Here is a 23,462-nt window from a genome sequence, read left to right as displayed (position 1 = left end):
CTACAAAGTAAACTGCGTTTCTGTAAACCTGAAAGTCGAAAATGATTCTCTTGTTTTTTGGGGCATCCTGCCCCCAGAGGAGGGACCTGCACCTCCCAGCTTCTCAAGGGAAACCCCACAAATCCACCAGGGATGGGAGGCCTGGCTTTGCCCATGGCAGCCTAGGGCAAGCAGGTAGGACCCTGGGCTGCATCAGTGGAGAGAGTGGTTCGCAGCCCTGAGGCTCCTGGAGAGCCCAGCTCCAGGTCCTGCCACCGAGCCCAGTCTGCCTCTTACCAGGCCTGCCCCTTTGACCATTTCTCCTGGGAAGGCTAGGCCCCATGGAAGGGTGGGCAGCTGAGCAGTGGTGGGGAGCTTGGGCTCTCCCTACCTGGACCTAATGTCTGTTCTGGCCTCTGATACCTGCTGACTGGTCCCAACTTCAGGTTCCTCTGCACCAAAAGGGGCCTCTTCAGGGCCAAACCCACCCTCCAGCCCCACACCTGCCTAGTTGCTCCAGGGTCTGTGAAGACAGAGTCCTTCTGGGGCTCCCATGACCTCACTGGCACCCCTTGGCCCCAGTCCCGGTGAACCTGGCAGTTGGTGGGGGCTTACACTAAGGGAGGGAGTGGGTGGGGGTGATAGAGTTCAGGTGGAGCAGGCAGCAGAGGCCTGGATGTCTGGCTGCTGGGTCTCCTGTTGGCTTTGGGTCTGGGTACCCCTGGGCTCAAGCACTGAGGCCTGAGGTTACCTCCAGGGCTCCCACACAGGCTGTCCAGTGCTCTGAGCCTTCGCCCTCTGAAAGACAGGACTGCAGAGCCCCTGGGGGAGCTGCTTCCAGAGTCAGGTGGCATTGGGCACTTGGGAGCAGAAGGGATCAGGTGAAAGCCCACGGTTCTGGAATGCTCTAGAAAGCCAGAAACAAGGCAGCATGTCAGCGAGGCCCTGTCAGATAAGTAGGCTAACCTGTCTGTGGTCCTGCAGTCTAGAGGTAGGTAGGTGGTGGCCTGCTGGGGGAGGTGGCACCACAGGCTGCAATGCCCACCGTGGCCCCCGCAGGCGGCAGCACCCCTCCTCCCATGCCACCCCTCCTGCCCTATTTCCTGTGCTCCTCAGGGAAGCTCTGTCCCCCAGCCCTTGCTTAGACCAGCCTCTAAGGCAGGCACAGAGGCCACAAAGCCTGGACTCTGGCTTTGGGTCATCTGGGTCTAATTCCTGAGGCTCGGCTCACAGGCTAATGACCTCAGGCCAGTTCCTAATCTTCTGTTGTAGCGTGAGGCAGGTGTCAAGGGTCACCCAGTGCCCACCTGGACCTGGCACTGTCCCATATTGCCTCTACTTCATACTCCAGCTACCCTTCCTTCTGGCCACCCTGCTTGCCTTCCTTAAAGCCCTGCCGTCCTTGTCCCCTGGGTGGTCAGCTGTGGTTCCCTCCTGGCTATCCCAGGCACCCTGCCTGGGTATCAACCCCAGCCCATGGAGGGCAGCCTGTCCCCAACCCTGAGAGTTGCTCTGCTGACTTTTAAGTCTCTGCTCCTGTTGCCCCTGCCTGTCCCTCCTTAGGTCTGCCTGCTGATGTGGGTTTAGGGCCTTTCTGCCTTGGTCTTGGGCACTCTGAATCCAGGGTCCCTCTGCCAGAGCACTGCCTGGCTCGACTCGGCATGTCCTCAGCCCAGCGTGGGTCCTGTCTGGGGTGAGGTGGGGGTCCTTCCCTGCCTTGGTCTCCCACAGGGCCTGGGGGCCTCTCTCCCACTGCCGGCCATGAGAACTGGGCATGTCCAGTGGCACATCTGCTTGTAGATGGCCCTGGCTCATCTGTGTCCCCACCTAGTATGCCTCCTTCTTTGGTGGGGACTCCTTTGGACTTGGTCCACACCCCTTACGGAAGGACTTTCTCTCATCCAGCCCAGGCAGCCTTGAGGTCCAGTGGCCTCCCAGAGCCCAGCTGAGGAATGGGCCATACCTACACAGGCTGATCCTGAGGTTTGGGGCTCCTGTCCCCAGGTGGGCAGCACCTGACAAGTGGATCACCCACCTGTGGGGAAAGTACCTGAGGCCAGGCTCATGGGACTAGGGACAGTCTTGGGTCCAATCTGGTCCTCTTGCTCTTCAGGGGCCCTCCATGGGTCCTGGGGGGCTGGAGCCCCTTCCTGCTGGGACTCCGTCTGCCTGTGGGGCTGGGGACTGAGGGAGGGAGAGAGGGAAGCTACAGCCCCTCTTGGGCCCAATTCCAGATGGGTTCTGTGACCAACTCAGATCATCTGGGGTCCAGTGACTGCACAGTCAAGGCATCCAAGCCCAAGCCCAGGCCCAAGCCCAGGCCCAAGCCCAAGCCCAAGCCCCCACAACAGAAAGGGTGCACAGTTGAGAGGACTGGGCAGGGGAGGAGCACTTACCACAGGCCAAGCTCCCTCCAGGCCTGAAGCCCCACCATGGTTAGGAGGTCACAGGTGTCTGCAGGGCCAGGCCCTGGGGTGGAGGGGCTGGTGGCCAGATGTGACTTGAATGGAGGTAGCTGTTCCAAGGGTGCCCAGTCCTGAGGAAGAAAAGAGCTGGTTTGGGAACCCTGGCCTAGGACTGGCAGTAGCCAGGGATATTACACACCAGGAGCCCTGGACCCTGGTGCCCAGTGCAGGAGGGGCTCTGTGTGATGGTCCATTGTGTGGGGGACGGACTCTGGATGCTGCTACATGGTGGGACGGTCCCCACCCACTTTTAAGGGTGGAAGGTGTACCTGGTTCTGACGCCTACGTTCCCACAGGCCTTTGGTGGGGTTCCCGCAGAGGACTTGGCCGGCACCTGGAGGAGAGGGCATGTGATGGGTCTGCTTTGGGATCAGGGGGATGTGGGGTCAGGCCAAGGTAGGTCAGGTACCATGAGTGAGGTTGCTGGTGTGGTCTTCTGGGGCCATGTCCTTGGGAAGCAGGCGTTCAGGCAGGACGCCCCCAGGGACCAGCAGGGACAGGGCCCAGGGCTGGGTCTCAGGTAGGGAGAATGCTGGATCAAGTCTCTGGATAATGGCTCCATGGGAAACATCTGCCCGAGGTCAGAAACAGAGGTCACTAGGGCCCATGCCAGCTGGCCAGCCCCAGCCCACAGAACACAGCTCTCACCCCTAAGAATCTCTAAGCCCTAAGGCTGGCCTCTGATGGTCCCTTCCTTCAAACTCAGACCCTCCTCCCTCTCTGATAAATAGAGAGGCCTGCTGGTGTTGACCAAAGGGACAGCATCCTGGCCTGGAGGCCCATGTGCATGTGCTGGGGGCCAGGGGTTAAGGCTGGGGGAGGGCACAAGGTGTAGCTGTCCACCTCTGAGAGGCCTGGGGTCTAGGGGAGGCCTCTCCTGGAGTGGGGTACTGTGGCACAGGGCAAGGTTTCCAGGGGGTATCTGCTCTACCTTGTCGGGGGAGGAAACTGTCCAGCACTCGGCCTTCCTTGATGGCCTCCTTCACTATGAGCCAGTCCTGGCTCAGCTCCTGGGTGGCAGGCAGGTCAGTGTGCATGGTGGACACCTCATCTAGCACCTGTAGCTGGGGGATGAGCTTCCTCACCTCCACCCTGTAGTTGTAATCCTGGGGTGCCTACAGTATAGAGGGAGGGGACCTCAGGCGTGGGTCCATAGGCCCTTTAGGCCACTTGTGTCCTAGAGCCCCAGATCCCTGTGGGGCAGGACGGAGGGGGCAGGGTGACCCTGCTGGACCCTAGGGACAACAGGGACTGAGTTCTTGCCTATCCAGGACGAGACTTCACTCTCCAGACCCATGCCAGAGTCCAGCAATGCTTTCTGGCCCACCAAGCTGCGCTGGGCTCAGGTTTGCGATTCAGTTGAGCAGCCACTGTGCACTGGCTGGATTCTGGTCCCAGCCAGTAGCACCATCACGTGGCAGTCGTTGGGATAGGCAGGATGGGGTCAGGGCCTAAGGGTCCAGTGCTCCCCAGGCCTGTGGTGTGTATGTGGCAGGCTCAGGTGGGCCTGTGGGGGGCAGTGGTCTGGGTGGCTCCTTGTGACCTGTGTACGTACCCCACAGGCTGTGGGCATGGGTTGGGTGGCACGGCACATGCACGTGTGATCCTCGTGGGGTCTGGTGGAATGGCTCAGGAGGTAGCCTGGCCGCACTCAGGCCTCCAGTGATAGAAAAGGTGGAGCTCATGGTAAAGAAGCCCTGGGATGCAGTGGACACAGAGGCCCTTGGCCCGTGGGCCCCTCCCAGCACGCACACCTTGTTGGAGTGTCCAGGGGCTGGCTGCAGGCACACCGGGTTGCCCTCCAGGGTGAGTGTGGTGAGCTGCGGGCACAGCCGCAGGCTGCACACCTGCCCCAGGTCCTCCACGCTGTTGCCTTCCAGGTCCAGCACCTCCAGCTGCTCCAGCAGGCACAGCGGGCTCAGGTCCGAGATGTCATTGTAGGAGACGTAGAGTTCCTGGGTTGGCGTGGGGACTTCAGCTGGGTCTGACCCAGGCCCAACCCTACCCCAGATGCTGCAGACCCACCTTTAGCACGGGGAAGGACCCAATGCCATCCAGGTCTGTCAGGCCACAGCGAGCTAGCCACAGCACCTGCAGGTGGCTCAAAGAGGTGCCGAGGTCTCTGCAGAAGGCAAGGCAGGACGGTCAGTCTGTCCTGGACTGGAGGGCCTTGTCTTTGGCCAGAGAAGGCCTTTACCCAGCCCAACCCCCAGTTTGGCTCCCCCTAAGCACAGGAACAGTTGTGACTGAGGAAGGGGCTCCAGAGTCCCCCTCCCTGTCTGCCCCTTCTGGTCTCTGGCGTGGTCAGAATGTCCCCCACCTGCTCTGACCACTGGAGGGTCTGGGCCTGGCCCAAGGGAGTTGCCTCCACCCTGGACAGCTTGACCCAGCCCTACCTGTGCCTGCTGCCATCCCTTCCTGTCCAGCCTCTGCTGCAGCCCCAGGGCCTCCCTGCGTCCCTGCAGCACATCACAGGGGCCCACATGCCACCTGGAGCCACACTTGCTGCTCTGCCCAAGGGCACGCTCTTCCTCCAGGGTCTGCAGTGCCGGTCTGTTCCCTTCCTGTCCATGAAAAGGCCTCCTCAGTGTGCAGCTCTCTGTGAACAAGCGAGACCCTTCTGCACCTAGGCAGCTGCGTGCCTCTTCCTCCAGCTCCTGGCTCCCCTTGGTGAGGTCTCGCCCACCCTGTGTCCCGTCAGGGCTTTTTACTTTTCCTGCAGGGTTATATTTCCTGATATCCACACTTGCTCTGTTCCCTTTCAGTTGTAAATTCATCGTTGGTCCTGTCTTTTGCTTTAAATGGCTTTTCCATCACCTCTTCCCTTGCTGGCATTTGTGCCAGCTGCCTCCTTCAGGAGGCTCAGACTCCACAGCTCTAACTCCTGGCAGGTTCCCTCCTGGCAGCCTGCCCTGCAGGGGCCTAGTGGGAGGGGTCTCCTCTCACCCTCTTTGGCTTCAGGGGTTTCCATGGGGAAATCTGAGGAAAGACTCACTTTTGTCCTTACACGCAACTTGACCTCTGTTTTTCTTATCTGCCCAAATTCCTGCCTTTGCCTGGAAGTCCAGTAATTTCATTTAGGATGCTTCTCAGAGCCAGTGCTGGACATGTCCCTCCTCTCCAACTGCAGATGAAAGACTGCTTTTACTTCTGACAAGTGTCCTGAATTCCTGACATGATTTTTTCTGTTTTCTTGTTTCAGTTCATCTCTGCAGGAATTCACCTGTGCATGAATCTTCTCTATCTCCCTCTCTCGATCCTTCTGAACTCCATTCATCGACAGTGAACTGCATTGCCCACCTGTACATCTTCCAGGTTACAAGCCTTTCCTGAGGTGGGGCTGGTTGTCCAGATCCCTGGGAGCTCTATGGCTTGGGTCCACCCCTTCAAGCCTGCAGTGACCTGTGGTTCAGAGCATTCTGGTGGGTGGCTCTGGGGGACCTTGTTTTTTTTTCTGGTGGTCACATGACTTCTGTTGTCATAAAGGAATGAGCATCAGGGAACAACTTGGATCCAATAATAGGAAAATTATGAGATACTTCAAACTAATGACAAGAAGTAAAACATAGGCCATTTGTGGGTCCTGCCCAAGGTAGCAAGTGAAGAGAAATCCAGGTCTTTGAATGGATTTATCAAAAAGCCAGGAGGGTTAGAGCAATTGAGCCAAGCCTTTGCTCAGAGCACTAGAGACAGAAGGACCTAGGAAGGAAGGTCTGATGGAGTGAGGCTGGACCAGCCCCAGCCCCAGCCCCAGCCCCAGGAGCCCCAGGAGCCAAGGAGACACAGAGACAAGGGACAACGGGCAACCCAAAGCAGGTTCTCCTGACAGACCTCTACAAATGACCAACAATAAGAAAAAATAAATCCAGACAGTTTAAAAAGAAGCATGATGACAGCCCCAGCCAGAATGTGAGACAGCAGAGGCCACATGAAAAGGCATGTCCAGCAGCTCTGAGCACTAGAAAAGCAGCAGTGATAGAGAACAGGATTACACCAATGTCATTTAGGAATCTCTAGCTCTGAACCAATTTTAAAAGTATATTAAAAGCATCCTGGAATAGATAATTTCCATATTTTAAGATAATTTTTCATTCAAGAAGTTTCAAAAAATAGAGGAATTGGCTGGGTGTGATGGTGCACACCTATAATCCCAGGGACTCAGAAGGCTGAGGCAGGAGGATCACAAGTTTGAGGCCAGCCTCAACAACTTAGCGAGACCCTGCCTCAAACTAAAGGGGGACTGGGAATGCAGCTTAGTGGTAGAAGACTTGCGTAGTATGCATGAGGCCCTGGGTTTAATCCAGTAATAAAATATAGTAGAGCAACTTTAATAAGAACAAAAAAAAAAACGGAAGAGACACTTCATGAGTCAGTTCTTGATTCCAGAACCAGAAAAGTACAGTAGTAGGAAATAAAAGAACCAATACTTATGGAAATAGATGTGAAACTTCTCAGTCAATGTCCTTTTAACATTACAGTTAATTTAAAACAACTCAGCACAGTCCAGTAGTGTCCGTGTGGGCGCCAGGATAAATCACCACCACTACATCTACTAAGAGAACTCGGGGTACCCGTGGCCTGGGGGGCAGTTTCACCTGGGGTCATGTGCCCCCTGCCACACTTATTAGATATGGAAAATGAAAAAACCCAAACTAGTGAGGCCTGGGAGAAGGAATTGAAAAAGAAAGGCAAACATTGATAACTTTTGTCTCTTCTTTTTTTTTTTTTTAAAGAGAGAGAGAGAGAGAGAATTTTAATATTTATTTTTTAGTTATCGGCGGACACAACATCTTTGTTGGTATGTGGTGCTGGGGATGGAACCCGGGCCGCACGCATGCCAGGCGAGCGCGCTACCGCTGAGCCACATCCCCAGCCCCACTTTTGTCTCTTCTAAGAGCCATCCGGGAGAAGTGTTCCTTCAAACCTAGAGTGACAGTCTCTAGAAACACTCATCTCTTCCAAGATAACTCCTCTCCAGGTGCTGGCCGCCAACCCCCAAACCCCAATTCCCGAGTGCCCAGACTGACCCGCTGAATAAATCACCCGTGACCTGTACGAGCCCAGTCCCCCTTTGTTCAGAGGCTCATTCTCCACCAGGAGAGTGGGTCCACTAGAACCGTGACTCCATTCCTGAATGAAGGTTTTTGGCTGCTCTGTGAAGGTTGCCCAGTGCTAACAACCCTGAGCCAGCCAGGACCTGCTGGAGACGTGACGACGTGACGATGGAGCCAGAGGTTGGCTTACGTTCCCACTGCATAAGGAAGAGGGGCCGAGAAGCCGAGAAGCCGAGAAGCCGAGACAGCCCTTGCAGCCCGGGCGGAGCCAGTGCCCCACACCTCCACACCTTCAGCTCTGTGCCCAGAGCTCAGCGTCCGGCCTCCAGCCCACTGTGTCGTTCTCTGGCTTGTGGTCCTTTCTCACAGCAACACTAGTCCACCAGGGTTAAGAAGCCTCTTCCCCATGAGGGGACAAGCACAGTGACAGGCTACACCTCCTGTGGAGGGGAGCCAAACCTCTGGCTGGACTGAACTGTGACTGGTGGCACCCCCTCACTGCAGAGCCCAGACGCCTTGCCTCCCCAGGCAGGCTGCTGTGCACAGGTGGAGAGCACCCTGACCCACAGGCTTCCCAGCAGAGGCTTCAAATGCTTTCCAAAATACAGGAAAAGCACGTGAGTGGAGAAGCGTCCGTGTGTTGGATGTATAACCCCCATGTTAGCATGCAGATCTTCTTAAATTCCAATAAAAATTCTAGAGAGATTAGTGTGTGCATGGGTGTGTGTGTGTGTGTAAGCTCAAGGGCCTGACTGTAAAATTCAAGTGCAAGAATAAGTATTCAGGACTAGAAGGGCAGTGAGGATGAGGTTTGGCATGTATCCGGAGGACAGTGTGGCGTTGGGAGTGGAGTGGCAGCTGGCACCTCATGCAGGTGTTTGCATACACACACGGCCTGACCAGCACCAGACAGGACTCTAGTTAGGGAAGGACAGGTGGCCTGGCAGACGGACCCACCACACAGTGAAAGCAAGCTGGTCCCTACCTCCTGCCACCATCAGTGGTGACTTTGCAATTCACTGGGTTAAAGGCCTGAAAGGCAGAGTGAGACCACACAGCGGACAGAAGAAAAAGCAGGATTTCTGCAGCCTGGGGTGTGCAAGACCAGAGCTCTGGCCAGAATTGACAGATTGGGACAAATCAAAATGAAGGCTGAGGGAAAAGTCTTACAGAGTCTAAAGTGCACCCAGAATACACAAAGAACTCCCATAAATCAATAAGGAAGGACAGAATTCACCCAAAAAAGCGAGCGCAGGGTAAGTGAAGGGAGGCCCGACTTCTCCAGCGAGGAGAGATGCGAGAGCCACGGGGTGCAGGGAACTTGCCCAGGTCACCTGTGGAGCTCCTGAACATGGTCTTGGCTTCTCGCCTGGGAGCGCACAGTGGCAGCTGTGTGCCCGAGCCCTGCCAACACTCTGTTCTCTCTGCTGAGCCAGAGGCTGGGTCACGGCAGCCCACGGGTCGAGGACCCTTGTCTTCATGCCTGTGATGTTCCTGGGGCTGAATTCTCTCAACTTCTGAGGAACTGACAACTGCTACACTACAATCATCTCCCGCTGCCAGGCGCAATGTCTACGCCTGTCACCGCAGCAACTCAGAAGACTGAGGAGGCAGGAGGATCCAGGATTGAGGCCAAGCCTGGGCAACGTAGTGAGACCATGTCCCAAAATAGAAAATGAAAAGTGCTGGGGCAGGGCTCAATGGTAGCCTAGCCTGCGTGCGCCCTGGGTTTTGTCCCTAGCTCTGGAAAAACAACAACAACAACAAAAAACCCAGCCTGTTTTCCAGCCCTTATAATACTGACATGGGGTGTTTACAATAGCTGCAGTTGGCTGAGCTACAATAGCTAAGTTATACGCTTATGTTTCATCTGCATCACACCCAGGAGAGTGTCCTATTTAATCAGTTTTGTTTGAGAAATTCCTCTTCATTTTCAACCTGTAGAAGTTGGTAAGCACCATTTGGCCAAGTTTCAAGATCTGATAAAGGGTCACTACGTGTTTTTTTCCCTTCCCTCTTTTCTCTCTCTTTTTCAGGACTGGCAATTGAGTTCAGGGCTGCTCTACCAAGGAGCTGCACGCCAGACCTTTTATTTTGGGACCGGGTCTTCCTGAGTGGCCCAGGAGGGCCCTGAACTTGTGACCCTCCTGCTCTGACTCCTGAGTGGCTGGGATGATAAGCATGGCCACTGTGCCTGGACCTGGTCACTACACTTTTCACTACAGTTATCAAAGAACAGAATGCACTGTCATAGAATTGAAGTCTGGAACCCCTTGGACTGTCCCGTTTGTTCCTGTGGGATCACAGATCCCTTAGTTTTCAGTCACTGGCGCTGTCTTTCCTGGTTTCCATCTTTGTTGGTTTTCTGTTTCTGAGGTGTGCTGGGGGAGGGTTGCCTGTGTCTCTCCTGTTCCGTGGTGCTGGTGCTGGCTCTATGGGCCATGGCTAGGGCCACAGCTTCTGATTCTTTCCCTGTTTCAGATATCTGCATGTTTTGTTAAATTCTATTTGATGTCTATTTGCTAAACAGCAGTATAAATAAATAAAATTTAAAAAAATTAAGAAGCAACAGTGAGGTTGCATAATAAATACCTTTATCATCTCAACTAGAAATAACTGGATATGGCATGTGGAGCCAATTCGGAGACGTGGAGAACTTTCCAGAATTTTGGCTGAAACTCCCCTGCCTTAAGTTGCTGGGCTCAGGCACACAAGACAGGCAGCATTTTCACAAAAACTCCTTGGCTCAGACCCCAAAACAATGCCAGATATTTCTCTGGTCTGTTCTTTCCAGTTCAATGAGATAAAAAACTGAAAGCTTGTCTCTTTTTGAATGCCATCCTTTGAGCCAACTCTTCTGGAGCTCTGGTGTGTGCCGGGCCCACCTCAGGAGTGGCGCACTCTGCGTGGTCTGTGGCCTGGCCCTCGGGGAGGGTGGCTGCAGGCTCTGCCCACCTGCTCTCCCTGCCAGGCTCACCAGCTGCCTGCCCTGCTCCTGCCCTCACAGTGCGGCTGACAGCCAGGGCTGAGGCCAGGGGTCAGGATCCCAGGCCCCTCGAGTCTGGGTTGCTTTGAGGTGTCTGTCAAGGTCTCCTTTCAGGGTTGCTGAGCACCTTGGGGCTCGTCAGCCCCAGGACCCAGTATCCTCACCCTGACCCAGGCCTGGAGCTCTGGGTGTGCGCCACATGCCCACGGAGCAGGTGCCTCCCACCAATGGGGGTGAGAAGAGTCAGGTGTGCCAGCCCGGACCCACGGGGCTGAGGCATGAGGGCCAAGAGCCAGAGGCCACAGGACCCCAGGGGGCACAGGGTTCAGACTCATCTTCTCAACAGGGACCCCTCAGTAAAGACCCTGCCCCTCGGGAGACACCCCCACCTTGGAGGGAGCCCACACCCCAAAGAATGTCCCATCACCCTTCCTTGTGCCCCAGGGAGTTAGCAGCCTGTCTCCCTGGGCAGCCAGCAGCTTGAGGCTGAGCTCTGGGCCACTTGTCCTTGATCCAGCCCTTAAATCACCACCCACCCCACTGCCTCGGCAGGACCCTGGCTCAGGCCCTTCACTCACCTGAGGGAGCTCAGGCGGCTGCCGTTCAACTTCAGCTGGTCCAGGTTGGGCAGGTGGACTCCTGTGTGTCACAGGAGGAGCGCTGGGCCTGGCCCTCACCCTGCCCACCCTCACTCACGCCTCCTCCCAGACACAGCACCCCTCAGCCCCGTTGCTCCCCAATGCTGTAGGACCAGCCTCTGGGCAGAGCATCTCACCACACTGTGGGGGTGGTACTGTTGACCAGCTGTCTCCCTGCATCCTGGATGGGCAGGCAGGGTGGCTCCTCTAGCTGTCAGTGGGCCCTATTCTGTGGGGCCTGCTTCAGGTGATCCGAGCACTCTGTTCCCCAACCACTGAGGGGCCACAATCCCACACAGCCTAGCCAGAATAAAGCACATGCCTCACTAAGTGGCTTAGAGCCTAAGTTGCTGAGGCTGGCTTTGAACTTGCGACCCTCCTGCCTCAGCTCCCTGAGCTGCTGGGATCACAGGCCTGCTCCACCTCACCCAGCATAAATCTGGAATTATTTCAAAATAAGTTTTGGGAGCACCTGCCACCAAGGTGTGGTATCTGGTGGGCACATTTTAACCTTCACTACTTGGCGATGCTGGCATGGGTGTGGGAGCAGAGTCCTTCTGAGGGCAGTGTGGAAACATGAACCACAGCCTAAACTTCTGCCCCTGCCTGGCTCAGATCTGGGTCCGTCCAAGGTGTCTGCCCACATCACCTTCACAGCCAGAAGGACGTTTCACAGAGGGGCTGGCCTGGACCACGGTGGGCAGGGCAGGCCCCGGACAGGCAGTGCTTACCGAAGTTTCCCAGGCTGCTCTCACGGGTGTCCACACACATTTCCAGCACCCGCACCAGCTGGAGGTTGTCCACCTGGGCCAGGACCCGCTGCAGATACCAACAGGGGCGTCACTTCCTTCCAGTTTCCTTCACACCTTTGGCAGTGGGGCTCTGTGAGGCCCACGGGAGCAGGTGACATGTACGGCCCTGAATCACCACATTAATCCGGGCCAACGATGGCCCGGCTGGCAGAGTACAAGTAGATGTGACCTGAGTAGTGGTGGTGACTGGGGTTGGTTGGAGGCCACTGCCAGAGAAGGGCCTGTTCTCGGGGTGAGGCTGTAAAGGAGACCTTGCAAACAGACCCAAAGCACAGGCACCAGGAGCTAGCTCTGCCAGGCACGCTGGCTACAATTTGTGGGCAAGCTGGCATGCTCTGAGCCACATCCTGGGCCCCTGCCGGTCACTCTGTGCTGGGTCTCCTCGACAAGGTATCTCCTGTGTGTGCAATATAAGTGTGGCCTGCAAGATCCTGGGCCCCCACTTGCTGTGGGGTTAGTGGGAACCTCAGGGACGAGGTAGACCTGTAGGTCACTTTGAAGGATGGCCTGGGTGTCGGGGGATGCTTACCCCTGAGGGAGTCCCCTCCCCCAAGGTAGCCAATGATGCATAGGAGGTCCTGTATAGGGAGACACAGTGTTTCCCAGGAGGACTCTGCAGATCTTCTAGAACTCAGGGTTAGGGTGCAACAGTGAGTCCTCACACAAGGTTTTGGGAGAAGACTCCATCTGATGCCCAGGCACAGTCAGTGCACTCGCATGGCCCCCACCTCATCCTAAAGGTCTGGTGGGTTGGGAAGGGGCATGAGAGCCCTGGCCCTGGGAAAGCAGGCCACAGACCATCTCCAGACGGCCCAAGGGAGGCACTCCAGTGGGGGCACTCATGTCCAGCCAGCTGCCTGCAGGCACAGCCCCCTTCTAGGCCTGAGTCTCTGCACCTTGCTCTTCTGTGAGCCCACTCTGATGGCCTGCCTGTCTTGCCACCAGAGCACCCACTGGTGGAGTGAGGAGCCTCCTCTGGTTCCAGGACAGTGGTCTCAACAAGCACTTACCGAATCCTGGCCTGTCAGGACCTGGGAACATCTGCCATCTAGGGCCAGTGGTGCTTTGGGGGCTGGTAGGTCCCAAGATTAGAAAGGTAGAGGGCCCCTAGCTGTGATGGCTGGGCTGAGGGCAGGCTGGGTATCAGCAGAAAAGGGGCTCAGGTTGTCACCTTATGCAGGCCCCTGTGGCCAGAGCTCCTGGCCTCTGACACTTACCAGTCGAGCAGGGGACAGATGCTCCAACAGTTGCTCCCTGCAGCTGTCCCCATGGCTGCCCAGGGACCTGCTCTGTGGGCAGGGGTTGTGCAGGCCCTGCCAACTCAGCTCTCGTACATGGACACTGGCTGTGTGTGGCCGAGGCCCCTGGGATCCATCCCAGGCTGGGTCCATCCACATCCAACCTGCTGGGAGAGGCAGAGGGCAGGGCCTCCAACCTTCTGCTCCTGCTCCTACCTGAGGCTGAGTGAGACGCCTGCATAACCAGGGTCCCAGCCTGGCCTTGCCTAAGGGGCTTGGCTTAGCTTTACCCCACCTGGTAGCCTCACAGTCCCTCCCTTAGCTTTGACTTAGGCCTCTTGCCCAGGCCCGTGCTCTCAGGGTCCATGAAATGAGTGTTGGCCCCATGAGGGCTGTGAGCCTCAAGGAACTGGACCTGCTGGCCAGCAGCAAGCTGTTGCTCACAGGCTCCTCAGGCTGCCCCAGGCCCTGGGCTGTGGGTCCTTCTTCATCTGATGGTCTCTGAGCCTGGCCCAGGACCAGGGTCTCAGGTATCCCCCATTACCCTTGCGCTGGCTGACCCCCACCGACAGGCAGTTGCTTTCTGCTGTGGGCCAAACACCTGGGAGGGGGAGTGGCATGTGTCCCTAGGTAACACCTGTGAAACAGTTGGGTGGGCTCTTGTCCAAGCCACTGTGCCCATCTGGACTGGGCCAAAGACAGAGCACCCAGAAATAAGCAGGGTCAAAGGTGATATGGGCTATCAATTGGGCCTGGCCCTTAGGCCCTTTGCCAGGCTCACCAGGTGTTCTCCTTAAACATACAGAAGACTATGCCTGGCCCCAGACTCTGGACTCAGATCTCTGGGGTGAAGCCAGAACCCCACTCAGAATGTTCAGTGTCCTTCTCCCTGGCCACCTTTTTGTCCTGCCATCTAGGCTTGACGGACCCCTCACTCCTGCACTCCCTGCCTGCCCTTCCTAAATGTGTTTCTCTGATGACCCTTCCATGGCCCTCCTAATTTAATGTTTGTTCAGGTGAGTGCATGCCTCGCCCATAAGATGTGGACCCCACGTAGGCTGGACACTCTCCTGCTGTGTCCACAGGGCACAGAAGAGGGCACTAAAATCTCTGTGGAAGGAACAGTAAACAAGGCTTGAAACATTCTGACCACAGCTTTTATCTATTAACTTTCTATGGACACTTAAGATTCATACTCTCCTTTGTGTCTGCAAGTATACCCCGAAGCAGGGTAGTAGTGGTCAGCTGGGCTTTGATAGCAGTAATGGAAGGCAGTGTTAGCCTCTGGGACAAGACATCTGGGCTCTGTGGGCATCAGTGGCCCAGTCTGCAGTGACTCATAGACCCATAAAACAGTGGTAGGGACTCTGCAGCCATAACATGTGCTTATGCACTTTTTGGAAATTAAAGAATCTCCCCTGTTACCTATCTCTAGCCTGAGCAAGCCCCAGCCTGCAGGAGGAGCCCCACTTCGCCCCATAAGGTGTTGTGGCCTGCACCCTGGGCCGGCCAGCTGTAGGCGGAGGCTCTATGCCTGAGAGCAGCTAGCCCAGGGTCCTGCCCAAAGCTAGGCCTGGAGGGCTGAGTACCAGCGCCTTGGAATCCAAGGCCTGGTGGTTGAAGGTTGTGGCACCAAAACCCCTATGATACTCCCAGCCCAGTCACTGTCCCCAGAGTCAATGCACTGACCTGAACCTGCTCTACTGGTCCTGCCTGTGCCCAGCCTGCCCTGTCGCTCTGAAACTCCAGGCCCTGCAAGTTAGAAACCTGGGGCTTCTCAGTCTTCACATCCCAGCCAAGTGCCAGATCCTGACTCATCAGCTCTGAGGCCCCTTCACCCCTCCATCTTGGGGGGGCGGGTCTCATGGCAGAGTAGAGTAGGTCCCACCAGAGCAGAGTAAGTCCCTGCCCCTGCAAAATTTCTGTCTAGGGGCAGGGATTGTGGCCCTTCTTGTCCCTGACCAGCGGTCCTCTGTCCTAGCAGAGCCAGGGGTGGTGGGCGACGTGGCCAGGAGGCCATATTTGATATCTGGGGCAGTGGCTGGATCCCCCACTGGCTCAGTAACTTGGTCATCTTCCGCCACCTGGCCCAGGTTCCCCCTGGCATGAGGAACATGGCAAGGTTGCAACCAGCTCTCACCTTAAGGGTGGGCAGGGTGCCCGGCCCTGGGGGCGCGGCCCTGGGCCCCTCTGCCGCCGCGCTCTTGACTCCCGGGTGTTCTTTCCGCTGCGGGGTTGCGGGCCCGGGAGCCATGGCAACGGGGCGGGGCCTCATCTTCGGACCCAAAGATTCACGAGCCGGTTCGGCGGCTGAGCCCCGCCCCCTAGCAACCGTTGCCGGGTACGCGACCCGGACCCCGCGTGGCCTGGGCGGGCTGGCGCCGAGATTCACGCTCTCTGGCAGGGTGGGATACCTTGAGGCCGCCAGGCACTGATCCGGGAAGTGCGGCCGAGCCGCGGCGGCGGGAGAGGGTCAGCGAGCCTGCCGGCTAGGGACGCCCGGCCCACAGTCCCCAGCCGCCTCCACGTGAGCGGGGTTTGGACCCCGGCGGCAGCCTGGGGCCGCGGGTAGCGCCGCTACCAGGTTGGCGTAGGCCTCTGAGTCACACCTCTCGGTTTTCCTAGGGATACCATGTGGAAATTCATATATATATTAAACGTCTTTTGCACCGGGCGCGGTGGTGCACACCTGCAATCTGAGCGGTTCGGGAGGCAGAGACAGGAGAATCTCGAGTTCAAAGCCAGCCTCAGCACGGGCCAGGCGAGGCACCAAGCAACTCAGTGAGATCCTGACTCTAAATAAAATACAAAATAGGGCTAGGGATGTGGCTCAGTGGCCAATGAGCGCTCGCGAGTTCAATCCCCGGTACGAAGCGCGCACACACACACACACACGTCTTCGGCGTCTCGACAAGTGCACCTCTGTGTCTGCGTTGGGGGGCAGACCTCATTTCGCCTCCTCACGGTGACTTTAGAGTTGGGCTGGCGGGTCAGTTCGTCAAAGGGGCCACACTGAGAGGCTGCAGGGTGGAACCTGGGGCGCGGGGGGCTCTGCTCAGTTGCGGGTGAGGGCCTCAGCATCACAGGGAGGGGTAGGATAGCAGACCCGCGGCCACCTGGGGGCACCGGGCAAACCCAGCCTTCCTCGAATCCAAGCCCGGGGCGTCCGCGGTGCCGGCCCTTCCTGAGGCTCAGCTCCACCTCTCCCCGACTCCCGGACTCTCCTTCCGCCTTCGGGCGCCGAGGCCTCTGGGTGGCAAACACTCCGGTGTCGTGGAGGCTCCCAGGCAAGGTCTTCCCAGCAATTGCCGCCTGTCCCCGGAATCGTCCCGCGTGGCACCGGCGCCCGGAACTCAGGCCCGCGCCTCCGGGAGCTCAGCCCCAGGGCCCCTCTGGGACACCGCCCTCCCAGACTCTCCCGGAAGCCCCGCCGCCCGCGGTTCCTGACAGACGGGAGGCTCAGCCAACCGCAGCGGGGCGGGGCGGGGCGGCCCTGGGGCGGGGCGCGACCGAGAGCAACCAATGGTCAGCCGCGCTAGGCTGACGGACGGACCCGGGCGGTGGGGAGGGCGGGGCGAGCGCAGGCCTGCCTCAGTCCCGCCGCCCGCGCCCGGCGCCCGCAGCCTCAGCCGCACCCGCCGCGGACGGAGCCCATGCGCGGGCCCAGCTGGCGCCCGCCCGCGCCCCCGCCCCGCCCCGGCCCCAGCCCCGACCCCCGGGGCAGTTGCGCCAGTGAGCGGTGAGTGCGGCGTGGGCTCAGGTGGACGCGGGTGGTGGGTGCGGACGGCGGGTGCCTAGGGTCCGCGGCCCTGGCTGGGTCCAGGCCGCCCTGGGGCCGCGCGCTGCGCCAGGCGCCGCCCGGCCCACGGGAACGCCGCGCCTGTAGCCATCTCGAGCGGGCCCCGGGGCCGAAGGGACATCCCCCGGGCCTTGGCCCCAGACCCGCTGTCCCACTGCCCTGGTGCTTCCCTTGGGTCTATTCCCCCAATCGCTTGCTTCTCAGAACCCCTGCCCTTTTTCTTGGGACCCCTGTTCTGGTTGTAGGATTGCGCCCAATCCTGGTGGGCTCTTCCCCTGCCGCTGGGCAGCATCTGGCATGCAGTAGGCGCTCAGTAAATACTTGTCGGATGCACCAACATGCCGCGGGCCGGAGGAGCCCGTTGTCGGCTGGCACTGACCTGCCTGGGCACGCTGCGGCCAGCCGTGGCAGGACCTGTTCTAGGGGGTGGCCTCAGCCCTCAGGCGCCTCCAGTTTAGCTTTCTGCCTACCCAGCAACTTCTAATTTGGGTGCGTGGTTGGGAGAAGCTCTCAGCTGTCAGCCCTGCCTTGGGGACCTGCTCCCGGCTTCCTCACTCGGCCATTTAGGGTGTTGGGGGGGAGGCAGGAGCTCTTTCATCCCAGTTGGAGGTGCCACACTTGAGGGGTTGGGCCATTGACCTGGCTGCCCCTGCCTGCTGGGTACTGGGGGTCCTATCCCTTCAGATGCCCCTCCCAACAGCTTCATGCAGCCTGGGCCTGGCTGAGCATGGTCCTCCTTGGCAGGTGGGGCAGGAGCTCCTGCAGTGCCTGGAGTGGCAGCCCCTGAGGAGCAATGACGGAGTATAAGCTTGTGGTGGTGGGCGCTGGAGGCGTGGGGAAAAGTGCGCTGACCATCCAGCTGATCCAGAACCACTTTGTGGACGAGTACGACCCCACCATAGAGGTGAGCCCGGATCACTCAGCTGGCCCTGGCAGCAGCCATGGGCAAACCCAGGACAGGCCCTGGGCAGCTAAGTTTGGACACAGCCAGGACTGGGCCGGCTCTAGGCCCCAGCCCTGCAGGTGGCATGGGCCTGTCTCCCAGCTGCTGCAGCCTTGGTACCAGGGGCACAAGAGGTGCAAAGGAGGGGCTGACCCTGCCAACCCCAGGCCAGCAGGAGTGCAGGTCCCTGAGCCTCATCCTCCCGCAGGACTCCTACCGGAAGCAAGTGGTCATTGATGGGGAGACATGCCTGCTGGACATCTTGGACACAGCGGGCCAGGAAGAATACAGTGCCATGCGGGACCAGTACATGCGCACTGGGGAGGGCTTCCTCTGTGTGTTTGCCATCAACAACACCAAGTCCTTTGAGGACATCCATCAGTATAGGTGAGCCACCTGTGGCCAGCCCAGGAGCCCATGGCATGGGTGGGGCAGGGAGGCTCTCTGTATCCAGACAGGGTCTCCTGCCCTCTGTATGTCCTGGATGCAGCCACGTTTGTATCCCACCCACTGGCTCACACCTAACCCCTCTCAGGGAGCAGATTAAGCGGGTGAAGGACTCGGATGATGTGCCCATGGTGCTGGTGGGGAACAAATGTGACCTGGCCGCACGTACTGTGGAGTCTCGGCAGGCCCAGGATCTTGCCCGAAGCTATGGCATTCCCTACATTGAGACATCAGCCAAGACCCGGCAGGTGAGCAGCTCCCCACCTTGTGGCTAGCCAGGGACTTGCCCCGCTCGGCCCCAGCCAGGGAACAGTGCTTATTGCCCCTCTCCCTCAACACAGGGCAGCCGCTCTGGCTTTGGCTCCAGCTCCGGGACCCTCTGGGACCCCCGGGACCCATGTGACCCAGCGGCCCCCACGCTGTAAGTCTCCCCAGACGGCAGGGCAGTGACGGAGGAGAGGGATAGGGTCTGGGCTCATGCCCTGCAGTCCTGGGCTGACACAGCTTCAGGGGAGGTGGAGGTCCATGGAGAGAGCTGCCCTGAGCCAGGCCAGAGCGGTGACCCTGGGGCCCAGTTCCTTCTGTCCCAAGAGCACTCAATGGTCACCTGTTAGTCCTGAGTCCTGAGTGAGGCTACTGGGGACATTGGCCATAGCTCAGATAAGAATTGGGTTAGGGTGTTCAAGCCTCGAGCCAGATTGGGGATGTAGGAGGGTCCTGGGCCACTCTGAGCTTTGGGGACTATTTAAAAGTGAAGGCTTGTGGCTTCTAGGCGAATAGGGCCTAACTCTGTATGGCTTGGAGGACTGAGGAAGCGGACAGTGAATCTTGGACTGGGATGCTGTTTGAGGTCAAGGCAGGAAGTCCCTTACCTAAGCAGGCGTCTCTGGTTCTCCTTCCAGCCAGGTCCCCAGGCAGACCCTCCCCCAGTCCTTCTGTTTCCAGGGTCTCAGGTCTCCTCCTGGCCAGGCCCCCAGAGAGCTCCCACCCAGTCCCTCTTTTCCCCAGGGTCTCAGGTCTCCTCCCAGCCAGCTCCCCAGGCAGGGTCCCCACCCAGTCCCTCTTTTCCCCGGGAGTCTCAGGTCTCCTCCTGGCCAGGCCCCCAGAGAGCCCCCACCCAGTCCCTCTTTTCCCCAGGGTCTCAGGTTCCCTCCCGGCCAGCTCCCCAGGCAGGGTCCCCACCCAGTCCCTCTTTTCCCCGGGGGTCTCAGGTCTCCTCCTGGCCAGGCCCCCTGGCCCCTGATCTAGTCCCTCTATTCCCAGGGTGTGGAGGATGCCTTCTACACACTGGTGCGGGAGATTCGGCAGCACAAACTGCGGAAGCTGAACCCACCCGATGAGAGTGGCCCTGGCTGTATGAGCTGCAAGTGTGTGCTGTCCTGAGGCCAGGTGAGGCAGGGCCAGGCGAGCTCCTGGGGTGCTGCCCGCCTCCACTCTGATGGCCCCGGGCTCCCCGATCCTGCCAGTCCCCCTGCCTAGGGCGTCCTTGGTGCCCCGCCCGGCCCAAGCTCAGGATGAGGAGGTGCCGGATGCGGGGAGGAGGTGCAGACGGAAGGAGGAAGGAGGAAGGAAGGAAGGAAGTGCTGCTGGCACCCAGCCAGCCCAGGGATGGTGGACAGAGGTGACCGAAGACCCTCTCATGGACATTTTGCAGACTGTCGTGGACTGTCCTGAATGCCACCGGTACCCCAGTGTCCAAGTCCCCTCCGAGTCTCTCCAGGCCCCGCTGGGCACAGGTTGATCACAGTAAATTATTTGGTGGTCTTGACTCTGGCGTCTGGCTGGGGCAGGAGGCTGCTGTGCTTGACCTCATGGAAGGATGTGGGCACTTGGTTCTGTCCATTCCAGCCGTGCTGCAGTCTGTGATAGTCTGTGAGGGAAGCTGGTGGAGGCTACCCGCAGCCTGGGACTTGCTCTCTCTCCTCTGCCTGCCACTGTGTCTGCCTCCTGCAGAGAACGCGGGGCACCAGGGGACCTGGGGATCTTCACTAAAGGCTCTCTGTGGTCCTTTAACTAACAGGGGGTCCTGGAGGTCAGTGGGCATCTCCATCCCCAGAACGGAGGCCTTGGTAGGGAACTCTGAGTCTAGACTTACTTGGGAACTTAAACTCTAAGTAAGTTTTCCCAAGTTTTTGGGTCCTTGAAACACAGCTACTGAGGACAGCTGTGGATTAAGGGACCTGGCACCATGGCGCCTACCTGCACAGCCTCCTGCAGTCCTGTGACTTGGGACAGTGGTTCTCAGATTCTGAAAACCATGTCCCAGTGCTGTGTGCACAGCCTCAGGCCTCTGCCTCCTTTGGGAGCTGCCCCATCTGCTCTTGCCCTCACTCTGAAGTGGACAGTTCTTCTCGAGCCACGTATGGTCACCAGTGTGGCCTTGAGGGACACCTGAAGATCGAGGTAGCCACACACTGCTCCAGGAGGACTTGCCCTTCCTTGGACTGTGTCCCAGCCATGGTCATAGTCATGGGAGTTCTGTCCTCTGTGTCCCCATTCTGGCTGCTGCTAGGGGCCCAGAGTGGCCCTGGTGTCCCTCCCAGGGCCTGGGTTGAGGCTGGTTGGGCCCTTGGGGGTCTTGGGGTTTGGGTATGTGAGGGTTTCTACCCAGGGGAGTGGGATGCAAGCCTGCAACTGGTGGATAGGCAGTGAGACCCTGCACTCGCCTTCCCCTCCCTCTCGCCTCCCTGTCCACGTGGAGTGAGGCCCTAGGTCTGAAGTGGTGGCCGGGGGTTCAGGGCAGCTTGCCAGGTGCTGCCCGGTTCCTTCATTGTGCTCCCAGGTTGGATGCAGGACACCATGTGGGGGACGTCTTTTGCCCCTTCTTTGGGTCCTGGGTATGCTGGGCAGGGCCTGCTTACAGGGCCCCAGTGGGGTTGTAGGGCCTATGCGGTGGTTCTGGGGGTGGACAGGGCAGGTTGGAACTAAGGATGTGGGAACCGTGAGCCTGAAGCTAAGGTCTGTGGGGAGAGTCCAGAGTAGCTGTCTTGTGAGGGAAGCTAGGGGCAGAGGCTACTCCCTAGATGACAGTAAGTAGTAGCCTGTCCTGCCTGGGGATACCTGACACTGAGCCTAGGCCACCAGAGAGGCCCGTGGCCTTGGCCTCTGTGGAAAGCCCCTGGTGCTGCTGGTCCTCAGCTCAGGGACAGCTGCCCTGGGGGAGCCTGAGAGAAGACCAGTGGGATTGCCCCCAGTGTTTCCTGGCACTGAGCTGGTAGCTGGGCAGGATCTTGATGCTAAGGATGACAGCAGGGGCCTGGTTGCCCTGGAGTCAGGGAACTGACTCCAGACCCAGATCTGCTTCTCCACTGAGCTCCTCTGACCCTTGCAGGGCCAGGCCCTCTGGATCTGGGTCCTGGAGTCCTGTGGTCCCTGGTACCTGTGCTGGTCAGACACAGGATATCTGAGTACGGAGGTGGGCGCAGTCAGGACCGGGGATTCGGGTTGGTGCAGGGCTCCCTGCTTCCCACCCTCACCACAGAACTATTGGCTGGGCTTCTGCCCTGATTCAGAACTCTTCAGGATTGCCCTGACCACCTGCCTCCTAACATGGGGTCTCGCCCCATGAAGGTGAGCACCATGGGCTCTGAGCCTCTCTGCCCTGCAGGGCCACCAACTCCATGCCAAGAGTCTGTCTGTCTGAGCTCTGGCTCTGCCTCTGGGCCTGGGAATGCTGTCTCTGCCCCCTGCCCACATCTTGTCTGAGCTGGGGATGGTGTCCAGGTGCTGGGCTTGCTGACCCCCTTGGAGGGTGCTTTGGAGCAGGTGGGGCCAGTGCTGCTCCCTGGGGGTCCGTGGCTCCTGTGCCTATCAGGCCTCTGAGGGCGAGAGGACGCCTCTCCTGCCCCCAAGGTCAGGCCCTGCCACAAGGCCCAGTCCACCTGATGTCTGCAGACTTCCGGGAGCAGAGGAGGAGTGGGTCAGGGCCAGGCCATGGATCTGGCACTCCACATCTGGCAGGGAACCTGGGGCAGGAGCCCACCCCGGGGGGCAGGTCATAGTCCCCTTTGTTCTTCCTAGCTGTGCTGCTGAGCACAGGGTCCAGTCCCACACCGCTGTGTCCTGCAGGAGCTTTGCAGGCTGTCCAGGGGTGGCTTCAGGAGGCCTTTAAGATGTCGGGATGGACCTTGGGCTGGAGGGTCTCTGGGAGGGGTCAGTGCCCATAACCTGTTCATGACCCAGGCCCCTCCTGTGGGGTGGCTGCTGGGTCCTGCCACGTTCATCCCTGGGGTCCAGTGGTGTATGGGCCAGGGACAGGAGCCCTGGCCAAGGGAGCACTCTCCTGTGGGCCTTTTTCCTGTGTGGTGTGTGCAGTGGGGTCAGTATTTGGGATAATCCCCAGTGGCCTTCCCAGCCCACCTCATCTGGCCTGGCCCTCCTTCCATGACTGGCTCATCAGGGCCAGAGTGGCAGGCTGTGGGGTGGGCGTGACTGCTGCCCTCAGGCTGGCTAGGGTCTGTCCTGGATGCCCCCTGGGGTCCTGTGGTCCTCCAGGGCCACATGCGTGGCTGTGGCCTCACCCTGGCTCTTCAGCCAGCCCATGTCCTAGAATCTCAGGGTGGCCTGAGGGTCTACAGGGAAAGAAGGCATTGGAGGACTGCCTGTCCAGGCTGGGGCCAGTGGCCTGAGTGCAGCCCCAGAGCTCAGCCTTTAGGGTCTCCTACAGCAACTCCTCATGGGTGGACCCCTCTCAGTGGTGACATGACTCCCTGCAGCAACAGCTCCATGGGGCTGGGCTTCCCTGGCTCTCCCAGGCCCGGCCCCTCTGCCCAGCACAGACCCCCACGGCTCCTGGGGTAGGGTCCCCAGCCTGGGTCCCTGCCCATCCTTACCCAGTTGCTGAAGCACGGAAGGACCCCCTTGACAGTGGGCACCCCTCCTTGTCCTGACAACCCCCCTGGGTTGGCCTGAAAACCCCCCATTTGGGTCCTTCTTTGGCCCCCCCCATAGGGTCATGGCCCTGGTCCCCACGCCTCAGTCCCTTCCAGGTGTGGGAGAGGGAAACCAAACTCCTGTGTCCCCACAGACTGATGCCCCAGGAGAGGCCGAGGCTGGGACTGGCTCCTCATCAGCCCCAGAGAGGCCTGGCCTCCCTCTCCCC

At 59.0% G+C, this 23,462-nt stretch overlaps 2 protein-coding genes across 5 annotated transcripts; one reads left to right on the top strand and one right to left on the bottom strand.

Annotated features, from left to right (window-relative positions):
* Positions 1 to 68: 68 nt before the first annotated feature.
* Positions 69 to 16,563, bottom strand: Lrrc56 (leucine rich repeat containing 56). Of its 3 annotated transcripts, XM_026379370.2 has the most exons (12): positions 15,313 to 16,563; positions 13,152 to 13,336; positions 11,854 to 11,941; positions 11,063 to 11,123; positions 4,470 to 4,566; positions 4,199 to 4,399; positions 3,376 to 3,559; positions 2,854 to 3,015; positions 2,714 to 2,778; positions 2,376 to 2,515; positions 2,030 to 2,163; positions 69 to 886 (listed from the first exon to the last, which is right to left on the bottom strand). In XM_026379370.2, the coding sequence occupies exons 2-12, from the start codon at positions 13,329 to 13,331 to the stop codon at positions 591 to 593; spliced, it is 1,608 nt and encodes a 535-aa protein (XP_026235155.2). In that variant the 5' UTR covers positions 13,332 to 13,336; positions 15,313 to 16,563; the 3' UTR covers positions 69 to 590. The 3 variants fall into 3 exon arrangements, with proteins under 3 accessions (XP_026235155.2, XP_026235157.2, XP_026235156.2); XM_026379372.2 differs by lacking the exon at positions 13,152 to 13,336; XM_026379371.2 differs by lacking the exons at positions 11,063 to 11,123; positions 11,854 to 11,941; positions 13,152 to 13,336; positions 15,313 to 16,563 and adding an exon at positions 4,935 to 5,419.
* Positions 16,564 to 16,828: 265 nt separating this feature from the next.
* Positions 16,829 to 20,129, top strand: Hras (HRas proto-oncogene, GTPase). 2 transcript variants are annotated; one of them, XM_026379332.2, is made up of 6 exons: positions 16,829 to 16,911; positions 17,716 to 17,875; positions 18,123 to 18,301; positions 18,450 to 18,609; positions 18,703 to 18,782; positions 19,625 to 20,129. In XM_026379332.2, exons 2-6 carry the CDS (start codon positions 17,765 to 17,767, stop codon positions 19,686 to 19,688), a joined length of 594 nt encoding a protein of 197 aa, XP_026235117.2. In that variant the 5' UTR covers positions 16,829 to 16,911; positions 17,716 to 17,764; the 3' UTR covers positions 19,689 to 20,129. The 2 variants fall into 2 exon arrangements, with proteins under 2 accessions (XP_026235117.2, XP_026235118.1); XM_026379333.2 differs by lacking the exon at positions 18,703 to 18,782.
* Positions 20,130 to 23,462: the final 3,333 nt, after the last annotated feature.

Source organism: Urocitellus parryii, chromosome 4, assembly GCF_045843805.1.
Source record: "Urocitellus parryii isolate mUroPar1 chromosome 4, mUroPar1.hap1, whole genome shotgun sequence".
In the NCBI taxonomy this organism is placed as follows: Eukaryota; Metazoa; Chordata; class Mammalia; order Rodentia; family Sciuridae; genus Urocitellus; species Urocitellus parryii.
The sequence above is the reverse complement of the archived record's forward strand: the minus strand, read 5'-3'. Positions and strand labels throughout refer to the sequence as shown.